This window comes from Lampetra fluviatilis, chromosome 5, assembly GCF_964198595.1.
Source record: "Lampetra fluviatilis chromosome 5, kcLamFluv1.1, whole genome shotgun sequence".
In the NCBI taxonomy this organism is placed as follows: Eukaryota; Metazoa; Chordata; class Hyperoartia; order Petromyzontiformes; family Petromyzontidae; genus Lampetra; species Lampetra fluviatilis.
Genome location: NC_136279.1, coordinates 15,526,545 through 15,551,876, shown reverse-complemented (window position 1 = coordinate 15,551,876; position 25,332 = coordinate 15,526,545). Strand labels below are relative to the sequence as shown.

General features: G+C 44.6%; 1 protein-coding gene across 1 annotated transcript; it reads left to right on the top strand.

Annotated features, from left to right (window-relative positions):
- Positions 1-14,828: 14,828 nt before the first annotated feature.
- RPS7 (ribosomal protein S7) lies at positions 14,829-21,481 on the top strand. The gene is made up of 8 exons (XM_078856209.1): positions 14,829-14,878; positions 15,844-15,929; positions 16,345-16,416; positions 17,571-17,714; positions 18,165-18,229; positions 20,468-20,618; positions 20,954-21,035; positions 21,297-21,481. Exons 2-7 carry the CDS (start codon positions 15,855-15,857, stop codon positions 21,029-21,031), a joined length of 585 nt encoding a protein of 194 aa, XP_078712335.1. The 5' UTR covers positions 14,829-14,878; positions 15,844-15,854; the 3' UTR covers positions 21,032-21,035; positions 21,297-21,481.
- Positions 21,482-25,332: the final 3,851 nt, after the last annotated feature.

Below are 25,332 nucleotides of genomic sequence, written 5' to 3'. Positions count from 1 at the left end.
TCGATTAAATTCGCATCGGATGAGTCCTGCGGAGCGAGAACACGTACGGGGGGCAGTGGAAGACATGTTGGCTGCGGACATTATATCGCCATCTAACAGCCCATGGGGCGCTCCAGTCGTCTTGGTTAAGAAGAAGGATGGCAAATTGCGATTTTGTGTTGATTTCCGCAAATTGAATAAGATATCGGTGGCAGATGCGTACCCCCTGCCGCGTATGGATGACTCCCTCGACGCATTGTCGGGGGCTAAGTTCTTTTCCACACTGGACCTCTCTTCGGGATTTTGGCAGCTTCCCCTTGACGAGTCCTCACGGGAGAAAACCGCATTCCGTACGCCGCAGGGGTTATTTCAATTCAACTGTCTCCCGATGGGATTGAATGCGGCCCCTGCTACATTTCAAAGATTGATGGAGCTCGTTTTGACGGGGTTGCAGTGGGAGACGTGTCTTATATATTTGGACGATATTATTGTCTTCAGCCGCACATTTGATGAACATTTGACGCGGCTGGAGACAGTGTTCACGAGGATGCGTTCTGCCAAATTGAAATTCAAACCAAAGAAATGTCACCTACTGCAACGGTCCGTCCGCTATTTGGGGCACATTGTGAGTGCTGAGGGAGTGTCCACGGATCCGGAAAAGACGGCGTGCGTCCGGGATTGGCCGACTCCGGCCACCGTGGGGGATGTTCGGCGGTTTTTGGGATTTGCCTCGTATTACCGAAGATTTGTGCCGGGTTTTGCGACGATTGCGAGGCCCTTGCATCTCCTTACGGGTAAAGGACGGAAGTTTGTTTGGGGACAGCCGGAGGAGGCGGCCTTTCGGAGTCTGCGTGATCTATTGGCCACGGCCCCAACATTGGATTATCCCGATTTCGATCACCCATTCATTCTTGATACGGACGCGAGTGACACAGGTATTGGGGCGGTGTTATCACAGTCTAAAGGGGGTGTAGAGCGTGTCGTGGCGTATGGTAGCCGAGTCTTGTCTCCTGCGGAAACCCGCTACTGTGTCACTCGCAGAGAACTATTGGCGGTTGTTTTTTTCCTACGGCAATTTCGACCATACCTCTACGGTCGTTCTTTTATTGTGCGTACGGATCATGCGGCCTTGCAATATGCCCTTAAAATTGACCAGCCATCCGGACAGTTGGCACGTTGGTTGGACACGCTACAGGAATTTTCCTTCCAAATTCAACATCGGAAGGGAGTGCGCCATGCGAACGCTGACGCACTTTCCAGATTACCGCGGCGCGCCCCTTGTAAATGTGAGTCGGGGACGCATAGGTGTTCGCCGATTCCAAACCCCCCTCAGCCGCTTACGTTGGCCGTCGAGAAGTCGGACACTCCGATGGAACCGGGACCGGCTGACGGGGTTTTGAATCTGCCGCGGTCTGTCTGGATCCGGGAACAGATGATGGATGAGTCATTGGTGTCCTTGCGGAAGCGGTCTGCTAGGGACAATGGGAGTCCGAGTACGGCTATGGGGCCGCAAACCGCTCTCCGAGATGGTCTGCTTATGTGGCGGGAGGGGTTCCAGGAACGTTGGCGCCTGGTGGTACCAACGTCCTTGCGATTCGAGTTGATTAGAACCCTCCATTGTGACACTCTCTTACATTTAGGGGTGCAGAAGACCTTGTTGACGTTGCAACGTCATTATTTTTGGCACGGCATGGCGACAGATGTCGTAGGGCACGTGCGCGCGTGCCCTGCGTGTGCACGACGTAAGCCGCCGAAACATCCTTACGTGCCGCCTCTCCAGTCGATTCAGGTGTCTCGAGTCAATGAATTGGTGGCACTGGACATATTGGGACCTTTTCCACCATCGGCGAGGGGTAATAAATATTTGCTGGTAGGGGTTGAGTACCTCTCCCGTTGGCCGATGGCCTGGCCGTTGCCCGATCAGTCGGCCGCGGCCATTACCGACGCCTTTTTGTTTGGGTATATTATGGATAAGGGGGCGCCTGAGAGACTCCTCACGGACCAGGGCAGGAATTTCTCTTCTAAATTATTGGCGGAAGTGTGCGCGGGCCTTGGGACTAAGAAAGTACGGACATCCCCATACCATCCGCAGACGGATGGTATGGTTGAACGGCTGAACAGGACATTGTCTGCCATGCTTTGCCATACCGTGAGTGAACAACAATCAGATTGGGATCTGCACATCCCCGGGGTGCTTTCGGCGTACAGGATGACGCCTCATGCGGCTACAGGATATTCGCCGTTTTACCTTATGTATGGTCGGGAAAACGTGCCGCCGGTGGATGTGCAATTGGGAACTGGGGTGAAGGGACCTCGTAAACCACTTCCTGAATACATTCAGGACACGGTTCGCCGAGTCACGGAGGCGCGGGAGAATGCCCGCGTGGCTACGGCCAAAGCCCAGGCCCGGAACGAGCGATATGCGCGACGGTCTGAGGGGGAGTGCCCTTGGAAGGTTGGGGACCTAGCCTGGCTTCATTGTCCACAGGTACGTCCGGGGACCTCGCCGAAATTGCACAAACCCTGGCATGGTCCCGTACGCCTCATTGCGGTTCCCAACCCACAGTCAGCACGCGTCCAGATTGGGTCTCGTCGCTGGGTTGTGCATACGTCGCGCTTGAAACCATATGTTGCTCCCTTACATGATGCGTCATCCCCCAATGTTGCCTTGCCGGGGTCTGTTGCTGCTGACTCTCCCCTGCCTGCGTCCATTGATCTTGCTAGAGCGCCTGTCGTACCTGTTCCAGACAGGCCGGCCGTGACATTGCGGGGGACGAGGAGCCCTGCTCGGAGGACGCCTGCCAGGTCTGCGGGACCTTCGAGCCCTGCAGCCCTTCCGACCCAGCTGCGGGCACGGTCACAGGGCAAGCCCAAGACTAACTCTTTAGGGACACGGGACGTCGGTGGACTTCCAGCTGCGACAGGGGGATTACCCCCTGTCATTCCTCGACTTTCATCGCGTTCCCGTTCTGCGAGTGGGCCGCCGACCGTCCGGGACGGGCCGGCGACCCGCACACGTTCCAAATCGCTTACGTTTCGTTGATTGTTGCTGTCTTGTTATTTTTTTTCTTACAGTTATATTTATTGCATGCTTTTTGTACGTTCGTTGATGTTAATTGCGTTGTTGTTGTTGTTCTTGCTGTTACATTGTATGCTTAGTGTCCTTTAGGGGGGGAAGCTCGGTTCGCCGCATTACGATTTGCTATTGGTCAGCCGAGGTCGGCTCGGATTTTTCTACGGGGGAGGGTGGTGTAATGCGGGCGTAAGCGACCTTCCGGATGTGACGTCACGGGGGGTGGAGTCATGTGACGTGGGTGGAAGGTTCGGGTCCTTAAGCGGGTAAACCGGAAGGGGAAGTCAGTCGGGGTGTGAGCGGAAAAGAGTGAGGCCACGCGGGCGAGTGAGAAGAGGGGGGGGCGCCGACGGCCATCGGGAGCCAACCCCGAAGACAAGAGGAAGCTGCGGAGTGGTGTGCAGCTGCAGAGGAGACAGCCAGAAGGGCTGCGTGTTAGAGGCAGCGGTGTGGCTGCCAGGAGGAGCTGCGGAGAGAGAGAGAGACAGCACGAGGCTGTCAGAGCTGTGGAGAGAGAGGAGTTGCAGCGAGTACAGCCAAGGGGGGCTGTGTGAGAGAAACAGCAGCGGGGCTGCTGTTGTGGATCGGGCCGACATTGGAGTCAGCACCGTGGAGAAGCTACAGAGTAAAGACAGCCGTGTGGGTGTACAGCACGAACCGAATAAAGGACACTGAGCCAGACATCGTGGTCCAGTCGTTTATTACACATCAATGCTGGTGAGCTGACGATGTTACAGGCAAAGATCCTCCCCTTATTACACAACGGGTTCCTGATTAACGCACAATGATATAGTAATACGTAACTCATGTCACAGAAGGTAATAAGTGATAGCAGGTGACCTTGCACTGATTGAAGAAAACTTCCTTCTTTGCAGTACACCGGTGTATTGCTTTAGGAAAATGTAAACGTTGTAGGTGTGCAAACAAGCATGGAGAGCTGCAACGCTCTTGGAACAACGTTTTCACCGTTAAAATTAAGTCAATTGGCTCCAACCCCGTCTCCAAAACATTTTGCGAGGAAGTTGAAGTCTATTATTTGCTCCCCTCACCAATTCTGTCAATAAGGGGGGGGGGGGGGTAGCGATATTGCACCTACCACCCCCACACTCCCGTGGCACCACAATGAAAATGTAAACAAAAATTTACAACTTGTCAATCGTATTAATCGAACGGTTCAAATCATCTCGCCACCGAAGGACGCCACGGTGGCGAGATGTTCACTGCCTCGCCTGGTAAACAGGAGGTCGTGGGTTCCATCCCGACCCTGACGCCTGTATATTTGGATCTTGCATGTCCTCTCTCCCTGTGGTCGCATGGATTTTCTTCCGGGTCCTTCGGTTTTTCCTTACACATTTAGAAACATTCTTTTAGAGTATTTTTCTACAATGCATTTTCACATATAAGCCACTTCGTTGAGCTGTCATTTGTGGCCAGGTTGCTTCTGAAAAAGAGCTCTATAGCTCAGTGGGCCTTACCTAGTAAATACAAAATAGTTTATAGTTTAAAATATACATTTATAGTTTCTGACATTCAGCATCTGTGGGCTGAGTTCAATATTGGCAACTTTAAAGGCCACACGGAGGTGGGATTTTGCAACAAGTGTTGAAGTTGATTGGTTATCATTATGAAGGTGCCTGCAAATTTAAGCACCAAATCAATATACAGATTGGCATTATTAGAATCCTAATCCATGCGATGTAGCATGCGTGGTGAGCGATGCACTCTCTCTTGCGAGCTGATCTGCCTTCAGACATTCTGTCTGCAAGAGTTGACACTTACTGGAGGTCTTCCTGCTTCAAGAAGGAATACGAAAAGGTTACATCACCTGTCAAGGATTGATGGGGGGTTTCTTCCTAAGAAATGTCTCCAACAATGCAGATAATTTACATAAACCGTTTTCATAATCAAATTAATAAGGACCACTGACCTGCACTAACAAGACACTGCAGACACGCAGCCTCAAGCTGTGCCCCGACCAATTACTCTGCTCATGTCGGTTTGGATTCCCAACCTAGTGCTTAACACTTACAGCTTCCAAGGAAAACATAGTGGCCTTCAGGGTAAAATGTTCTAAAGTTTATGTTTGTTTATGATTTCCTACAAATTCATGAGCAACTAATGCCTTGCATCTGTTTACACAGAGACGCTTCACTGGGTCTCAAGACTATTTTTCAGGAGGGTCCTGCATTGGAATGTTTGGTCGATTCCAGAGTCAATTCCATGACTGTAATTCTGGCATCTATATGTGCTGTGAAGAAGGGCATTTGCCCAAAACGTCGCTTTATTATATATATTTTTCTTTTTAAGGCCACGGTGTGGTTAATGAATGTGTTGATTCTTGTTGTGTTAAAGAGTGTTTGGCATGTGGGAGGAAACCAGAATACTGTAGCAGGAGAAACCCCACGCACGCGAGGAAATTACACCCTCAAAGCTCCACGTAAATAGATTAAATAATCTATTTCTGTATTGCCACCTCCTGGCCACCTTGCACCCCAAGTCTATGATACAATGGTGTCGCCATCCCTGTACTAACCAGGTTCAGCCCTGCTTGATTATTGATCAGTTTTGCACTGAAGGGAACGTTAAAGCAAACAATTACTGTTTTAAATAAGCACATGGCAGACAAATCCAGGGATGGTTTTCTTCGTCTTCGTATCGGTTCCTGATTTAATACGAAGGAGCGTTTATGTTGGATCCATGTGTGATTGTGAAACTACATTGGTAATTGTTGTGCTTTTTGAAAATTCTACTCAAGTTTGTATACAGATACCCCGAAAAAAATTATCAGATAAGCAAAGTTTAAATCTTGCAAGCAAAAATATAATTATAATATGATTTAATTAAACCATAACTTCCTTCAAATTAAAGTAAATTGATGCAAGATGTTTTAGCTGGAGTGTAGCCACGGGCTTGCCACTGCACATAGTAGACATGGGTTCACGTATTTATTTATTTGTGTGCCCTCTGCTGTAATCCCAGCGTTTGCTTATCCCAGGGGTACTGGCGTCGTGCTTGTGCTGCTGGTGAAGAGTACAGCGAGCCAGGCTCGACTGAAACCACTGTAAAAGGATGGAATGGTGGAGTAGTGGGTACAGCACTTAAACCCGAGTTTGATTTCTGACCGAGGCATTGGTGGCAAGTATGTACTGTATGTATGTTGAACTTCTTTCGCGCCGTACGTAGCCGACTGTGCTAATCGGTGGTGCGAGGGAAGGACAACAAACTAAACACGAAAAGCGGTTCGAAAGAAATGAGTTTTCACTCTCAATTGGAAAGTGCATATCTCCAGTGGCTTCCTAATATCGGAAGAGCATTCCAGATGGCTGCATAAGCTCATCTGAAAGCGAGGGATGCAGTGACCGTCTTTGTTCGATTCTTAAAGTTATATCGGAACTGATCCTGCCCTCCCATCCATTAAACCACAATGAACAGCGTGGTGAAGTATGATTTTAATAAAAAACCTGACCTGGCATGGGGAGGTCATCATTCATGCAGGTAGAATGGGAGTGGCTGAAAGTTGTATTTATTATGTGTATTTCACACGTGAAACTATCTCGTTGGCAGCTTTGTGTCATATCGTTTTTAAAGCGACCGCGTCTCAGGCACATAGACATTTGCGACTGATGTAAATTGTAGCTATGTTCTGAACATTAGAATTTGCAATACGTTAGCTTTGTCCTCTCGTATACGATATAACACAGCATCGTACTTTGTTTAAAAAAAAAACCTAAACACCGGCTCATACAGCACGCACTGCACGTAACGCTTGTGAAAAAAAAGGGAAATAATTTTAGAACGTTGAACCACGTGTCCTGCGCAAGCGTCTTATAATTTCCTGTGTACGAATCTGACAGCAGCATGTTCCTCGGGATATCCTGCTGCCGCAAGTCGAGCGTCCTGTAGGGCTCGCCTTCCCCTCACCCACCTCTCCAGGGTGTCACTGAAGGCCTCGCATCACAAAGAGGCCCTTCCTGTGTCCTACCTCGGGCTTTCCTGTGTTCTTTCCTAAGCACTGATTTTTTGCTGTCTAAAACATCTATTTACAGTGGAACTCCTCTTAGCCACCCAATGGAGATGCGGTGGAAGAACGTGGCTCTTTCGCGGTGTTATCTCGCACATTTCCTCCACTTATCTGCGTGGGGGGAAAAAAAATCACGGACAATCGAGGAAAGGGAAGAATTAGAGTGCAGGCAACACGAGTTTTCCCGGACCTTACAGATCCCACAAATATAATAGGAGTTGCATGTAACAGGATCACAGATAATAGGAATTGTACTGCATTATAATTTCATTTGTGGCTTTCACCGATTTTCCCCGACTGGTTTTCTCATAAGCTCCGATTAGCATGGTTGGCTACGTACGGTGCGAAATAAGCACACAAGTGCTTGCATTTGTTATTCCTACCACAGTACTGTATCTATAATGGGGATCTCAGCAAAGCCTGCCACCGCCAGCAGACATGTGTCAATAACAGGAATGACCACTGCATGCATGGGGGTGGGTTACCCGGCCGCCAGTACATCTTCTCTAGTTCCGATATAGAGCATGAACGTAGGCCAAACAACACCACCGTCATCTACACCACTTCATAACAAAAATATACACTCCTCTATATCATACAGTCAGATAATACTATGCTGGTGCCTTTAATATATACAGAAAGGGGAATTTGGAGACAATCGTGAAGTAATAGTAATTAAATAAACGTTTATTCTCAGACGCATTTCTGGGAAGGAATGTGGCTTGGTGGCTTCGGGGTCATGGCAATGAGCCGACACTTTTGAGATCTCGGGCAGGAATCAGGTCTCGTTGCTCGTGATAAATAATGATTGCAACCAGGGTTAAGCAGAGTTCTCAGGTGTTGTGGAGTTAATGGTCTCAGCCAAGGCCACTATATATAAAAAATTTGTTGAACACTTAATTTGTTTAAATTCCAGTTCTGTTAATCAAAATGATATACATTGGACTGTCATGTGCCGAACATATCTCAGGCAGGATGGCGTGGGAAAGTGGCAGCGCCACCTCGTGTGCGTGCATCAAGAGAGCCTTTCGACCTGGAATGATTCAACGATAATCTCCTTAGGCATTCAAGAAGTAAGCATTCAAGCAATTACTTGGTGGTGATGCTGCTGCGTTGGAAGTGGCGCATAAGCACAAATAATAAGAATTTTTAAAAAATAATTGTCAATAACACTGTGCCTTGAAAGTAAAAATGTATTAAAGGCGACGTTTTGGGCAATGGTCCTTTTTCATTGCATAACACGCCTTCCTTCAGCAGGTCAATCCTTGCGAGGTCAGTCCTCAGTGCGAGATTTCCAAATGGATTCTTCGACCCATAACATGACACCGCTAACGCAATCTAAATAGCGCTTTGTTAAGTAATAAATATACAGGGTTACTTACTACCTTATGAAAAAATAAGAATAGGTTTTACCCTTTCTGGCAATACAACAAGTGTTAAGATGCTCAAACACTAAATACTGATGATACATTGTGCCAAGAATCCAGTCTGCATTAACCACACGTACTTCTGCTGAACATGCAAACACACATGCTTTGGACAATACTGTATGTGCAGTCTAACTGATTGGCCTACACCAGAGACATCCTTCTTTAGGGCTACTACCACCGGGTAGTAAGCCATACGAGTGAACTCATTCTCGCTCAAGTTGGAGGAACCCTTCATGGGATGTTCCGTGATGCGGTCGAGGAGAACGTTGATAACGCTACGTGAACTCAGCACTTGAACGGACATTGAGCTGCGAAGCACATGTATGACGCGCATGCGGGCACGTGGTAAATGCTGTAACTGATACAATATAAACACACCGCTAATATTTTATATATGTAAAATACATACACCGCTGTATTTGTATGCACGTACGTACGTATGTTGAACTTCTTTCGTACCGTACGTTGCCAAGCGTGCTAATCGGAGGTGTAGGGGGACGACAACAAATTGCCACATATTTTCTAATTTGCTTAGGGGGGCACACAACTCAAGAATAATAATTCATCGCAAGCACGAAGCGCCTTTCTATAAGGTATCCAAGGCGCTGCACATTTCACAACAAACACATCGCTCGACAAGGGGAAGGAAAGAGGTTATCGGAGGTAATTTAGAGAACCGAAAGCAAGATAGTGCGTTTTGAGGCGGGGATTAAACCAAACTACTGCCATCATTTTCGTAGAAGTGACACGGCGTGGGAGGCTCTCATCTAGCAGTGGATCATTGTCCATAAAAATCCATTCTCTGTTTTCTTTTTTACTGTAGATATAAAGTGTGCAATCGTCACTACCTGCAGTTGAATTTAGAAGTTGTGAAAAAAAACATGGATCCATGGTTGCATAATTATGTAAATGAATACACTCTGTTCTAAACTATGCAACATCTAACGACAAAAACGTATGGGAGTGGAATTTGTATCACCTATTGTGTGCGTACAGTGTGGCTCCTGTTGTTTATTTTTTTGTGGGTCAAGGGCCATTGGCTTTGTCCACTCATTGTTCACTCGTTGTTCACTCATTGTTCACACGATTATCGCATTCTTTACCACAACAGGCAGGAATTCTTGGAGAAATAACCATTCGCTATATTCCACCTCTACGTTTGAAGGTCATTTTCACAATTTTTCCTTCTTATGTTAATCCACTGCTGGATGAGGGCCTCCCCATGCCGTGCGGGTCATCCCCATGAATTGACCATCCCGAGTTCAACTTCGTGCTTGTTCTTTGCCGTTGTCCTGTGTTCTGCTGTATCATCTGGGATATCCATCGATGTTAATACTGCCGCAGCCTCGACAATGTGTTTAGCTAATTCTGCATATCTGAGCATTGACTTGGTTCGACGAACGTGCACGTGTACCTTCCCTGTTCGGTAGAGAGTTCTTACATTCCAGAGTGCCACCCTGGTTTCTCTACTTGGCATTTAGGTGTCGTGTGTATTTGCTATCCACCGTTGTCGTCTTTGCTTTGTCTTTACAGTATGTAGGTTTCGATCTGTACCAATAGCTCTCCGTTTCTGGAAATTATGAAAAAAACATCAATAGTTGAACCCGACGTACTGTGTATATGGTTCTCAGAAGCAGACATTGCAGCAATTAAGATTGTTGACTATTGTACTCATAAGTTTAAAAAATTACGAAACCAGTCTACATTTGTCTATCTCTGTATCACTGCTGCCTGTCAGTCGGTCAAATTTGTTCAAATTGATTTTAATGACGATCCAAAGAGAATAAGACCACAATGAAATTTAGCAGGATTTGCAATTTTTTTTTTCATAACACACAGGCTGAGCGTTTTTCCATGTTTATGTGAATGTTTTTTTGCTTGTTGTTCTGTAATGACGGGTTTTCCTCGTCAATTATAGATTTCACTAGTATGGTTGAACCACTGGTTCGCGCGAGAAAGTCCACCACAGCAGTATGGCCCCTGGGTCCACTTCTCACCGATGCCAAGGGTGCCTTGATACCTCACGTGGATCTAGTTCGGCCGAGACCATCGTTGTCTTCGCGTGCTACAGTTTGTGACCATGCTCCATTTGGCCAGTGTTCTTCATTGTAAGGTCCGCAGGCCAATGACGGACCCTGGTGGCCTTTAGTGCGGCCCCTAATGTGCGGCCTCTGACAATACACAGCACGTGATAACACCCCCATCATCTTGCTGTCAAACCCAATGGTTTAAAATATGTGGCGGCCCTCATACTGATGTCTTATCTGCGAAAGTGGCCCCTCCTCTGAAAATGAGTGAAGAACACCGTATTAGGCCGTGACGATTCATCTGTTCGTGGGAACCAGTTGACGGCGGTTCACCACGAGTCAATTTGCCTTCATCACTGTTTACGAGCTAGGACAGTTGCCTTTGCCTCCTAAATAAGCATCTTGAGACTCAGCAAGGCTTTCCTGTAAAAATAAATTACAATATTGTCATCTCCCAATCTCCTTGGCATGCACTCGGGAAAAATCATAACCCCACATATTGGCAAATAACGCACGGATAATTGGAGTTGAGTAGAAAATTACTCCAATTATCCACATATATTTCCCATATATAAGTGGAGTATATTCGCGGATCTATGTATGTATGTTGAGTTGTCGACCTTCTTTCGCCCCGTACATAGCCAACCGTGCTAATCAGAGGTGCGGGAGAAGGACAACAAACAAAGCACAAAAAGCAGTTGACTGCCAGATTTGTGAAGCTAGTTGTAATTACTGGAGATTATGAATGTTGTGGCTTTTCTATCCAACACACTGGTGTGCTGTACTAGTAACGAATTGTCATGTTCTGTTTACGTGACAAACCTTACTAAATTGGCTGTGTCGGGTGGTGGCGCGTTTAACGACACATTTATATATTTACGCGATCTAACCCAACAAAAAAACTGTATTATGGATCATACTGGTCGTGAAAGTCTACATGTTCAACATAATTATATAATAGGCGACATTTCGGGAAATGGCCCTTCTTCGTAGCACACGGGAATTCAACCACCCCGGGAGGGAGTTGAGTGGTGACCTGTCTGCTCATGAGTCGCTTGCTGCTGCTGCTGAGCTTTAGTGGGCCCTCTACTGGGCAGCTGTGCTCCCGTTGGGGCTGTCTTCCTCCTATGACGACTCATGGGCCTTATGTTCATGTGGAGCGGTGTTTCTCATAACTCTTTTGGCTCGCGGACCACTCAGCCGATTCAAAACATTTCCGCGGACCAACCAGTTCCGCCACCCCTGGTGACAAAACGCATTCACTTATCTCGGCTCTAAATACTAGGACAGCAATACAAAGTGATTCATTTTACCGTAACATACACTTTTTTTTCACTCGGCCATCAGGTTTGTTTTTAGGGGTGGCATTTAGATCTTAGGGTTAAGGTAGTTTAATCAGGGTTAATTTACCCAACTTCATTTTAAAATCAAATATCATGAGTAACTGGGTGACATTTTATCAAACACGTGAGTCATTGGTGAATAATCACGTATAAATCTGCCTACATTAAATAACTGCGATAACATTTTAATCCATATGGCATCCTTGAAACATAGAAAGGACCTTTCTAAACTCATTGATCGTAAACAACGTGGTTTCCAAGAGTAACCGGGTAGCGTGAACAAACTAGTTCATGCATGCAGAGTGTATGTTGATTTCTATTTGCTTGCAGTTACTAGATAGTTGGGATACCTCACAAAAATGGACAATTGGTAAAAAATATTACGTTAATTATTCATACGTTTATTTCTCAATAAACATCATGGGTCAGGCAAGGTTGAAACTAAATTAAAAAAGGGATACGATAGCCAAAAAAGGTTGATAAACGCTGAAGTTGAGCAACAACTGTAGTGGTTGAGTCAGATGATTGTTTCAGGAGTAGCGAAGTGGTGCATCGCTGCTGTCACGATGCCTCCTTTGTATTTATGAATCAGGTGTTGAGTCGTTATATGTTCATTAGTTGTGTGCTGGGTGGTGACCACAGTTGCTGCACACTCACCAGAGAGTTTTTAATTTTCATCATCAAGTATCCGCATCTACTGCTGCTGCCATGGTTTGTGTGGATAGCGATTTAGGGATTGTGGCCCATGAGCTTCAGGGTATCACGACGAGGCGTTTTGTCTGTGACCTCTTGTGAACTCCATTCAGCTTCCCAATCTGCAGCATCACCATCAGGATTGAAGTTGCATTGTTGGAGGGTTAAGAGGACATTCCGTGACTCCGAACTGTTTTTTGTGTTTATTTTGGTGTCCTTCCCCCGCACCTCCGATTAGCATGGTTGGTTACGTACGGCGCGAAAGAAGTTCAACATACATACACTTGGTGGATGGGGAAATTCGCTGGGCTGCGCGGACACTGCTCGTCCACACGCGTCCTCTGCTGGTCGCCTGCGGTGATGCGGTGTCTGCATTGGCCAGCCTGGGGTTTGATCTTCCAGGAATCTTCCCTTGATTGTTCAAGGGAAGATCCCTGGCTTTGATCTCCCACGAAGCTCATGGTCCACCCTGAACCGCATTTGCACAAACCATGGCACAAATGGGAAATGTAAAACTTATAATAAATAATCATCCAGAACAAACCATACAGCAAACCGTACGTCTCAAAAACCTCTAGGGTACTTCCCGACAAAGGTAGAAAACTGAAATTTGGTACATAGTTAGTGTGGTGCCCGACGTTCACATCACCGCCCGTTCTGCTCCCTCCTCCACCACGTCGGTTGGCTCCTGCCAGGCTCCAGCGCTAGGGGCCCTCTCTCGTGCTGCTGGCTTTGGAGCCACACGGAGTGAGAATACCACACGCCCGTGCACACCGCGTCAGCTGTCGCTAACGCAGTGGGCACGAACGCACTCGCACCTGCGGGCAATTGCCTCTGAACGCGTTCACTCTCCCCCACGCAGTAGCTCCACACATAACTCACAGACACCACGACGATGCTCTGTGCTAACTTTTATTCTCGGCGCAAGCCAAGATGTTGAAGAATAAAATAAAATAAATGACGACGTTTCGATTGCAACACAAACAACCATCATCAGGTGGGAAAACCACAGCAATAAAAAAATTTGCCCACTTCAGCAAAAATGATGGTTGCTTGTGTCGCAATCGAAACGTCGTCATTTATTTTATTTCATACCTACGTGACTTTACCGAAAGAACCAAAGAGTTAAGTTGTCAACGGTTTTTCATTTTTCTTTGCGGAAAAATTTACATTTTGGAGGAGTTGTTAGTGTCTGATCGTAGATCAAAAATGTTAAAAATATATATCAAATCATTAGACCTCGTTTGCCAGTACCAATCAGTTTCAAGGACAATGCATATATTATCATAGTGTGTTTTTTGTTTGCATTTTGACTGCAAGTATCGTGGTTAATGCAGACATGAATCCTTGTAAAAATGTTCAGTTTTGTTGCCAGAAAAAAAGGGGGAAAACCATGTTATTATCATAATATATATCAGGTTAATTATTATATTTATTAAAATGTTTGCCTGGCGAAGACAGGCTTCGTGAACTAGAATTAATTACTTCTGAAATATTGACTGATGGGACAATTCTCGGGCTTTAACCAACAATGCGTGCAATGTTGATGTTTGCGTTGCACAGAGGCCCCACAGTTTAGATGACATTCTCTTGCCAATAACCTGTGGCAACTCAAGCGATGTTTCTAGATTTGAAGCTTTCGTGACTGCAAGGATTCATACTCTTAGTTTTTTCGGTTAAGTCACGTAGGTAAAAAAATGAAATTAAAATTAATAAAACGTTTTTTTTTCATTTTTTTACCTACGTGACTTTACCGAAAAAACTAAGAGTATCAAGCGATGTTTGTTTAACAAGCCCGACCCTGCTGATGAGAGAAATAAGGTCGAAACTGGTCCAGAGCTTTGCTTGCTGAAACAAATGTTGCTGGGTTAAATGTGTCCGGAAATCCAACAAGCTGATGGACTAAACATACGATGTATATATAGTGAGACAGAGTATGGAGTATTGTCTTAAAGTGCATTTCCTCATAATTCTGCACAGAACCCCGTAATTAGTGTTTGTCTGTAAACTAATAATCAACTCAATCAAAATCAGAAACAACACTCTGATCGCAAGCAAGCACAGTAAACAAGCGTTTGGTGCGTTCAACGTATGTGCAGGCGTTGCATTTACTTAAACTGAGCGCAATAGCGTGTAATAACCATTCAATGTAAAATAACGCAGCGATAACACGCGTTTCGTAAAACGCCTTTCGTGCTAGTCTCGGACACCAGCGGCTTGCCGTAGTCTCCCGCCCGACTTTATATATAAGGTGAGATCTCGCGAGACTTCTCTCCTTTCTCCCCGCGGCCTCTGCTCACGGCCTCCGCGAGGTGAGGCGATGGGCGCACTGAGAATCCGCGTCTCGTAGCCGCTAAGACGACGCGAATGGACAAATACGAGCGCGGGGCTAAGCTCGCGGGGCCCCGTTTGACCGGATCGTCGGTAAAACTGACGCGGATGGCGGAGTTTGACGAGAGATGTTTGATGGATTGCGGGAGGGCGGGTGGGCGGCCAGGGAGGTGCTTGGTTGCTCGAGCGCCATGGCGGGAGTAAGCGATTCGCAACACTGCGGGCGATGGATTGTAGCGGACGCCGGGTAGAAATCTCGAGTGTTGTAGTGTCTGTGTGTTCGTCTGTGTGTACACGGCAGTGTACGTATCGTGTGTGTGTCGATGGCTGTGAAAGTACAGTGTGTGTGTGCGTGCATACTTGCGTGTTTGCGAATTAAAGTGGTATTTGAGCCACGTGTGTGTAACTGAAAGTAACTGGCCATGCACCTAGCCTGGCACGACACGGCTCTGTGGTGATGTCACTTAGTGGAGTATGTCGGCTGTGATGCGAGTGCATACTGTACGTCTACTGTATGCGAGTTCGTATGGAAGCGAGTACAGTAGATACGTGTGTGTGGGTGTTCTGAGTTGGTGCATTGTTTAAAAAGCCGCTTTGTAGCTTGAAGGGCCTTAGCCCGAATACACGGTTGGCTACGTACAGTGCGAAATAATTTCAACGTTACATACTGTCATTTTGTATATGTGGGGATATGAGTGTAAGTTAGTACAACATGCATTTGTGAGTCGGTGACGGTTATTATCTGAACTTATACCGTACCTCCCTTCGGCCTTCTCAGGCGAGCGTGAATTAAACCCAAACATTTGAAAGGTGGCGAGTTTCTGGTTCGACCCCCACCCCGTGTGCCGTGACCATCTATTATATTAGATACAGTCCTCCATCGCGTCTGCTGCTTGTGATCTGATGGGCTAATTGTGGCTCTTTTTTATGTGTCTTGTGTGTACAGGAGCTCCCATCATGTACAGCACGAGTGCAAAGATCGTGAAGCCGAATGGCGAAAAGCCGGATGAGTTCGAATCCGGAATTTCGCAGGTGAGGTGTCTTTAAGTGCAAGCATGAGGAGCTTCAGTAAAACGTGCTGTGTGCAACCTAGTTTTATTCCACTGCTGGATGAAGGCCTTTGCACGTCATGTTGGTCATGGGGTTTATTTTGTCATACTTCCTCACTGATCATTGTGGGTTGATGAATACAGGAAGCATTGAATTAGGATCTTAAAAGTACAGTACAACAATCGAGTTTGCTGCCGCTCACCAAACTTGCAGCTCTTTTGACAACCTGTGAATGGTGGTCACCCATCCAAGCACAATCCTTATCCAACTCTACTCAATTTACCGCATTACAGGTGATTTGGTCAAAACTCCAGATATGCTGTGCGATTCTGAAATGTGTTCAGCTCTTCTGTTTATCGGCTTGTACATGTTGACGTTTGTGGTGGGCCACTTGCAGGCGATTTTGGAGCTGGAGATGAACTCGGACCTGAAAGCGCAGCTCCGGGAGCTCTACATCACAGCGGCCAAGGTATCACGTTTATAATTGCATTTTGCGGTGTCCGTTTACAAATAGGTACTTGTATGTGGAGATACCACAAATGCCCAAATAATACACTTGGAGTTTCTGTCCATTGCTACATTGCGAGGATGTCCCGTGTGTATTCTTGTCATTGACATGGCAGAGCTGAATGCCTTGGCATACTCGCATGTTGTGTTGAAACAAGTGTGCTCCTCTGCTCTTTCCTGGCCCCTGTATTGGAATGTACAATAGCATGGATGTCAATTTCGCATTTCACTGGTTAAATCCTAAATTGTAACTGGAGTGGGAGTCTGCTGATGTGGACATTTGGCTTGTGAGAAGTTGTCTAGTGCACATGTAAGAAGCTTTGGGGGGTGGGTGTGTGTGTGTGTGTTTTATGTCAGTGTAAACCTTGACAACAGAAATGGATATGTAATTGTTTTTCATATTATTGAAGGTTATCTTTGTGTGTGAGGTTATGTATTGTATGCTTAGGTTTTTTTCATGTAGGTAATATGAATATCCATGTCTAAATGTATGTAATACACGTTTTACCAGGAAACCACCTCATTTAAAGATTGTTTTTCAGGAGGGTTCTGGGTAGGGTTTATCAAAATCTATTGAGTCGCATGTTGGAGGAGACCATGGGGACATTGCTCAAATCTCTGCACAGATAGATTTAGTGATTGTGTGTATGCGACTCCACTGTGTACACAGGTTTTATTCAGTTGTATTTTCGTAGCAATTTCTCACTTATGATTTTGTGGATGGGAATGTTATGCTGTAAATGAATATACAGCTGTGACTTGAGGGAAAAGCTGCTGCAGTGTGGTGTAAATAAAGAAACATTTTAGCAAATTAAAACATTCAGAATGTTCAGAATTTATTGCTTAATAAATTGAGCGCTTATTATGATGGCGTGCCACTAATATAACAGTGCGATTGTGTAATTGGTCTTGGAATGGTGTTGAGACCTGGACTTTTGTTGCCAAAGTGACATTGGTGAGGATTGTGCAAATCCATAAACTTCACATACCCTGTCTGAACTTGAATTGTTGAAATTTTAAATCTGGTATGGTGTTTTTGTTTTACTGTGTACAGTTGCAGATACATTTTGTCGTGATAACTTTATTTTGAAACCCAGTGAATTTGTGTTTCAACAGGAAATTGACGTTGGAAGTGGCAGGAAAGCCATCCTTATCTTCGTCCCAGTTCCCCAGCTGAAGGCTTTTCAGAAGATCCAGGTCCGTCTGGTGCGAGAGCTGGAAAAGAAGTTCAGTGGCAAACACGTTGTCTTCATTGCACAGGTAAAATACTTAATCTTGAGATTACTCTGCCCATTAGCCTACATTATATTTTTCTTAAAATGTAGATGTATGAAATTTTAATCTAAATAATTGTCTCCTTTTTTCACATCCATCATGTCCCGCAAGATCTATGGGTGCGGCTATTGGTCCTCAAACTCCATTTTGTTGGGTTTCCTTGGTTAAATGTAAATAATGGATAGGCGTTGGGTGGTTTAGGGGTTACTGCTGAGGGTCCTGGGTTCTGTCCAGTCACCAATTCACGAAAAAACTCATCAAATTGAGAGAATATTGATTTGCTTGCCACGTCACAAAAATTAAAGTATAAAGTTGAGCGATGGCAACACTGCAGCTTGAGAGCAACTTGCGAGAAGATTAGTAGTTTTATTTCTTGAGTGATTACAATGTTTTGATGCAGTGAGTGGCTCAACTTAATTTTCTTGCTTTTCACAGAGGAGGATTCTGCCAAAGCCAACACGCAAAAGCCGCACAAAGAACAAGCAGAAGCGTCCCAGGAGGTAATGAATTTCCTGATCCTTAAATTACACAAGCCAAATGTTCACATGAAGAAAAAGAAACCACTTTTAATTAAATGGATTTGACTAAACTGACCATGTAAAACCATGTTTAAAAGTTATGTTTCAAAACGATTACATGTATAACCCACTAATGTTTGTACTGGTTATAAGGTCATCCCAGATAAGGGTATTCTGTTCATTGGCTAGACAACCCAGCTCTTATACGTCACTATACATATTAGGTGAAACTTAATATCGTGCTGACACCAGTCATTGCATTTTTAACCAGGTGAGAACCTGTTAATTATTGAGACTCCAATGAGATTTGTTTTTGCTCTGATGTAATTCCTAAGGCAACTCAACCTGCACACTGTTTTCATTTATTTCTTTTCCTACTGCTTAAGTGACCACTTTTCACTGCACATCTTACGACACTGCCTGCATTACGTTTGTGTAATTTCTTATATTCGTTTTATTTGCACGATCTCACCTTCGATTAGCATGGTTGGCTACGTATGGCTCAACAGATATTGTATCAACTGACTGGTATTAACACTACCTAAAGGAAACTAGCCGCAAAAAATTACTCCCTTTTTCAACGGCTGCCGTATACCAGTAGTCGGTACACATTATAGCTGGTACTATGCACAAGACATGAGGGTGGTATAGCAATAACAGTTAACCTTGGCAGATAATGTATGGTTACACAATAACAAAACTCAGAAATGCATTTAAATTGGCTGAATACAGGCCATTATTACTTAAAATAAATGAAGATATGATTATACCTCTTGGGAAAGCCTGCTTCATTTAGTTGGTGTTTCTTTCTGCTTATTGCAGATTGCTCCGCTGCTTCCTTTTGAAAATTTCGATTTGAGTAATGTCCGAAACCCCCTCTGGCATGAAGTGAAAATCACAAATGATGGCCAAGAAAGGACTGCTTTGGAGAAAGTGGCAAGTGGATCTTAATTCCACTGGTCACCCTACTAGACGAACCTTCATGTTCTATTTCAATTGCCAACAATTCACGTCAATTTGCGATCAAAATATAATTTTTTCAGCATATATGAATGCAGGCTATTGCCTTTTTTCACATGGTAGGATTACATTTTCTATGATTAAATTATAAGATTACTTGGTTGCTTGTATCAACATTTTTACAGTCAATAAAAAGATAAAATATGAAATGGTTGAGATTGCATCGACTGTGCTATAATCAGATTGAAACCCTACCTTTGTTCATGTCTTTACCTTCTCCCACTTGCTGATCCTGCTGCTAACCTACAAGCCCCGCAATATTTACAGGATCTGTGATCATCTTTATACACTAGCGAGTCACTGGGATCTTTGGGTCGCCTTCTAAGGACTCTTGAGGTCAAGGCTGATTTCCTGGGGTGATGGGGCATTTGCCAGTGCAGCTCCCAGGCTTTGGAATGCTTTGCCTCTGCTAATAAGACAGTCAGAATCGTTTGCTATATTATTTTAAGTCTTGGAAACTCACCTTTTTAAACTGGCCCTTACCCCCTAGTTCTGCCATTTACCATGGTTCTATTTATTCCCTGCTTTCCATACATGGTTCATTGGGACCTACCTTTATAAAATGTTAATTCTTATTACTTTTTATTTCTTGAAGGTTTTATCTTGCTGATGCTTATCCCCTTACCCAAAGTATTCAATTGTTAGGGTATAATTTCCAGAGCTTGGAAGTCAATACCATTTTAAATCTATGCAGGTCATAAAAATACTCTTTACCTGTCCCAAAATATCTAAATCGTCTCTTCAGTACCTTGTTCCTAACTCACCCATTAACAAATCATTGATAATGCACCTACAATCATCTCGCCCAGTTTTCCTTACCCCACGACTGGGTTCCCTGGATTTCAAACTGCTCTCCATAGACTGCTATTGCCTTGATTGCAGCATGCTGTTCTTAAACTCCTTGACCAATCTGGCTGTGAGAAATGACAGATCAGGAATTTATCTCTCAGTTCACCTGTACATTAGCTAAAATTTACACAGGTTTATTTTAAAACCTTGTCATACTTACATTATATTACATCTGAACCTCCACTGCCCACCTGCATTATTTTATTCCCTTGATCTCTACATTAAGCTGAAACGTGCCTATTACCTGATATTCTCCACTGTGATGCCTTCCTGCGTATTGTCATTCCGGTTCATTCTTTCTCCCAGTTTAGAAGCCAGTCATGAAACACTTGTTATTTTCCTGTTTTTCAGCCGCACACTGACTGCCGTGCATGATGCCATTCTGGAGGACCTGGTGTTTCCAAGTGAGATTGTGGGAAAGCGAATTCGCGTGAAGATGGATGCCAGCCGACTTATTAAGGTTCATCTGGACAAATCTCAGCAAAACAATGTGGAACACAAGGTGAGGCGTTAACCAAGTGATTTTTTTTTGTCAGTTTAATGGACTGAACTTAACCAAATATAAACTTGTAACAGGATGCCCCAAAATAGAAACCTTTCATTTCGATCTTCAAATTTAATAAGATAAAATAAGATAATTTTTAAACTGTAGTTATATTGAGTGCATGTGCTGAGTGAACGCTTTAAGCATAGCTGTACATTGATGTACATTTATTTTACCACCTGCATAATAACATTGTATACTGTTGCTTTTGTTGAAGAAATGGGAAGTGTTCCGAATATGATATTCTCATCAATGCACGTTGTAGGGATCATCTAATTGATTTGCTTGTACAGGTTGAAACGTTCTCTGCTGTGTACAAGAAACTCACGGGCAAAGATGTCAACTTCGAGTTCCCCGAGATGCAGCTGTAGAAGGGTGAGTTTGCCAAAATACCATACTCTGCAACAATGTTTTAAATGTACTGGAAATTAATAAACATGCAGTGTGTACATAATTGTTATAATGTACTGATGTGAAGTATCCAAATTATAATACTACTGCACAACATTTTAATTGAATATGTAATATAAACAATGTTTTCAGTAGGTCATGTTTAGTATTTAACGACAGAAGAAGGTTGCATTTAAAGTTTTCTGATTTGAAGATAATCTTGTTTTTTTCCCCCCACCACTTTAGGTTAACACCATTGTTCCAAAACATTGCAGCAAGATGTCCGAGTTTCCTAATGTCAGCTGCTCAACACTTCAATAAATGTTGAAAGTGGATTTTTCTTAGTTTTGTGTTTTTTGTCATTGGGAGCAAACTTGAGCATTTGTAAACTACACTTGCAGTAATTCCAATAAACGGTATATACACCTGAAGGCAGGTTGTGGCTTTTGTGGAATAAACTTTTAATATCATTAGCGTTGCTCATACTAGTTTCCTTCGAGTGAAAGACCATGTTGGACTATGCAGTGGCAGTAATGGTTGTATGCATATGAATGCACACAAGGTCTTTTCCTGTGCATGGTGGTAGGATCCTGAGATTAGGCATCTCAACTGAAGATGCATATCCAGCGAATGAATTTAAATGGCAAATCTTATCAATGATGGGGTGGAGTGACACATTATAGTCTGCATGACAGTCGAAAGAAGTGGAGCATGTATATGTAAAACCTTTCAATTACACATACCCGCGTGAAATGACATTGGATATAGCCAGAAGCACGATTCACTTATACCCCCACATGAAAAGTCGATGTAACCAAGCATAGCTGTGTGTGGGAGTATATGGCAAGTGCCAAGGCTTAATTTTCTGAGCTTGTGAATTACATGTCTAGTTGGAAGGCAATGGTTTTTGAGCCTTGTGCTTGCAGCTGTCAACTGCATTGGACGTCACACCAGTCTTCGGCTTAACAGGAAGATGCACCGCTGCATGGATGTCTCCACGTGGAGCGGCGCTCGGAGGTTCTGGGGTGGTTTTTAGCAGAGGTGGGACAAAGTCATTGTTATGCAAGTCGAGTCGCAAGTCATCAAATTCATGACTCGAGTCTGACTCGAGTCCAAGTCACATGACTCGAGTCCACACCTGGTTTTTAGTAATAACCCTGACTTGCATCGAGGATGCGTTCCTGAACATTGCGACATTTAAAAGCAAATGTCTGCACGTCATGACCTGCAACGGAGGGTATGGTGAAGCTGTGTTGAAGCACGCATCTTTATCCTAGACATACCCACCTTGCATAATTTATTTTTAAAAGTTAACTAATACTGTCCTCAACACTTGTGTACATCGGTAAACTTTGACACAAATTATACGTGTAGCGACAGTACAGAGTGGTACTGAATGCGGGGTGCCGTTTTATGGCACCAGTGTGAGTACTGCATTAAGGGGCTCACGAGAGGGCAGAGTCTGGGTGTCACCGAGGTTAGGTCAGGACATGACCGCCTGAGTGAACCCGCGAGAGCACGTGACCGGACGAGGGGGCACGGGGACCCCCAGAAGGGGGTGAGGGCCACGTGGTAGGGACCGAGAGCCTCCACGAAGGATCTAGAAAGGGGGGAGCTGGGCTGTTCGACCCGGGAAAGAAGCCGCCGCCTTAGATCCTCGGTCTTCGCGCACGAGGATCAGGCAGCGTGTTAGCTGTCCTGGTCCCGTCATACAGTGATCCTGTTCCAGTGGTTAGGGGCCGTCTATTAATGACGTCACGCACCTAGGGGGGGGGGGTCAGACGTGTGACGTCACATCAAAATACGTAGAATGGACTCCGTCTTCCCGACAGACCTGTTTCCACCTGAGGACGACTGCTTGCGTTGTGGCCGAAACGTGAGAATTATTGAATGTTTTTTATTTTATTATTTCCATTCTACGTAACTTTACCGAAAGAACCAATAAGATGAATCCCTGCAGTCACGAAAGCTTTAAATCGAAATATAGACAACACGTTCTACTTAATTAAATATACTTTTTAATAAATGTTTTCTCCTAAAACAGAGTGCAGCGCCACATTAAATATGCACTACAATGACAATAGTTTAAAGCGATTTGAAGCATTTTTTGGGGGGGGGTGGGCAGAGCTTTGTGACGTCATATTTGAGGGGGGTCTGACTTTGTGTGACGGGGGGGGGTCAAAAATCGCGTGACGTCATTTATGGACAGCCCCTTAGGTGGTTAGGAGCGGTGGCCACCACCCTATGTAGTTAACCCGAGGTGTACATAGTTAACCCGAAATGTACATGTTATGTTAGCTGGTCCGAGTGGCGTTAGTAAATAATCGTGTTGCTTCCCACGACTCGGTGTGCGCCTGTTTAGAACCCACTACACATGGTACAACAATAAGATACAGAACACTGAAAGATCCCAAAAATACTGTGTTCAAATATACTCTCCAGTCAATTTCTTTAGGCGCGATGTGAAGTTCCGTAGTTCGTGTACAGGATAGGTCGAGGCGACAAATACGAGAAAGGACTGACGCGGTCAGCGACTTAAGTGTGGGTTGAGGCGATGCAAATCGGGGAGTGATTATGAATTAGATCGGGGTATGACCACTCAGTGGCCCACACAAGAGAGGAGCTGGGCCAGTCCATGATGCCAGACTCTCAAGGGTAACACAAGTTCAGTGATTTGTTGTACGTCCATCAAAAGTTAATTAAATCAGAAATCAAATTAATATATTAATCGCATTACTCCACGTTAAAGCCATATAAGTAGAATTTCGATTTAAAGCTTTCATGAATGCAGGGATTCATATTCTTGGCTCTTTCGGTAAAGTCACATAGAAGGGAAATACAAATAGAACTACAATTCTCACGACGTTTCGGCCACAACACAAGCAGCCGTCCCTCCCAAAACAATTTATCCGCCACCTTGGATGGTACCAATTTCCGATTTTTGCCCATGCGCCAGAGAAGATTGCTGCTAACACCGAATGTAGAGAGAGTTGATCTTGTCTCAATGCGGTCTCCTGGATTGTTTCTAACTACCGGAGTTTGATTCCAGAATGGGACCTTTTCGCCAGTATCAAAGTGTGAACAAATTAACGGTTTGACCTTTTCTTGCAATAAAACAGGTGTTAAGATGTTTAAACACCAAATAGCAACCTTAATCAAGGATTCATATTCTTGGTTCTTTAGGTAAAGACACGTAGAAGGGAAATAATAAAAATGCTACTTTATTATTTTAACAGGACCCTGCGGGGTGGGCTGGTAGGAACGAATAACCAAAGAATAGAAACATAATGTATTATTACACTTGTTTAGCCAGGAAAGCCCCACTGAGTCTATAAGGTTTTTGTAGGGTCCTGCCAAGTGTTTGCAGTAGGGGGCGATGTTGCTACACCGAATCGGACGATACGAAGGGAGAGTGTGAGGCCTAGTTCTAGGCTTTAGGCCTTGCTGTAGGCGTTAGGCCGCTGTGAGTTAATTTTGAATTTAAATGTTTTAATTATTTATGTAAAAGCTTTAAATGTAAATGTTTCTATTTAAACACATCAGGGAATGTAACATTGTAAAACATTAACTCCCTTTCACACACGCGGGGGTACGATACGAAGGGAGAGTGATAGGCATAGTTCGAGGCTTTAGGCCTAGCTGTAGGCTTTAGGGCGCTGTGAGTGCATACCTTTTAAATAAGTTAAGATTCCTACTTGTTCAATGTATGCACCGTCCCGCCATAGTGAATTCCTTGTCTGTGCAAACTTACATGGCGATTAAAACCATTTCTGATTCTAAAAGTTTTAATTAAAAGCTATCTCAGGGAATTATAAGGGAATGTTACACTTGTTTAGCCAGGAAAGCCTCATTAATTTAAATGTTTTAATTAAAACCTATCTGAGGGAATTATAAGGGAATGTTACACTTGTTTAGCCAGGCAAGCGTCACTGAGTCTAAAAGATTTTTGTAGGGTCATGCCAAGTGTTTGCAGTAGGGGGCGATGTTGCTACACGGTCGGACGGGCGGACGATATAATCTATTGTCGGCTGGTCCACTTCGTTCCTACCAGTATTATTTCCCTTCTACGTGTCTTTACCGAAAGAACCAAGAATATGCATCCCTGCAGTCACGAAAGCTTTAAATTGAAACTTATTCAGGGAACGTCGTATGCTAGTATTTAATTTATTATTTTATCTTTATACGTGACTTTACCGAAAGAACCAAAGAATAACTTATTCAGGGAATCAAGTGTCGGGGGGGGGGGTCAGAGGGGCGGGTGTCGGGGGGGGTGAGGGGGGGT

Bases quoted from the DNA above. Each gene is read 5' to 3' on its own strand.
- RPS7 (XM_078856209.1), top strand. From the start codon at position 15,855: ATGTACAGCACGAGTGCAAAGATCGTGAAGCCGAATGGCGAAAAGCCG. The intron at 17,715-18,164 runs GTAAAATACTTA...TGCTTTTCACAG, and splicing joins ACGTTGTCTTCATTGCACAG to AGGAGGATTCTGCCAAAGCC. The intron at 20,619-20,953 runs GTGAGGCGTTAA...TTGCTTGTACAG, and splicing joins AAAACAATGTGGAACACAAG to GTTGAAACGTTCTCTGCTGT.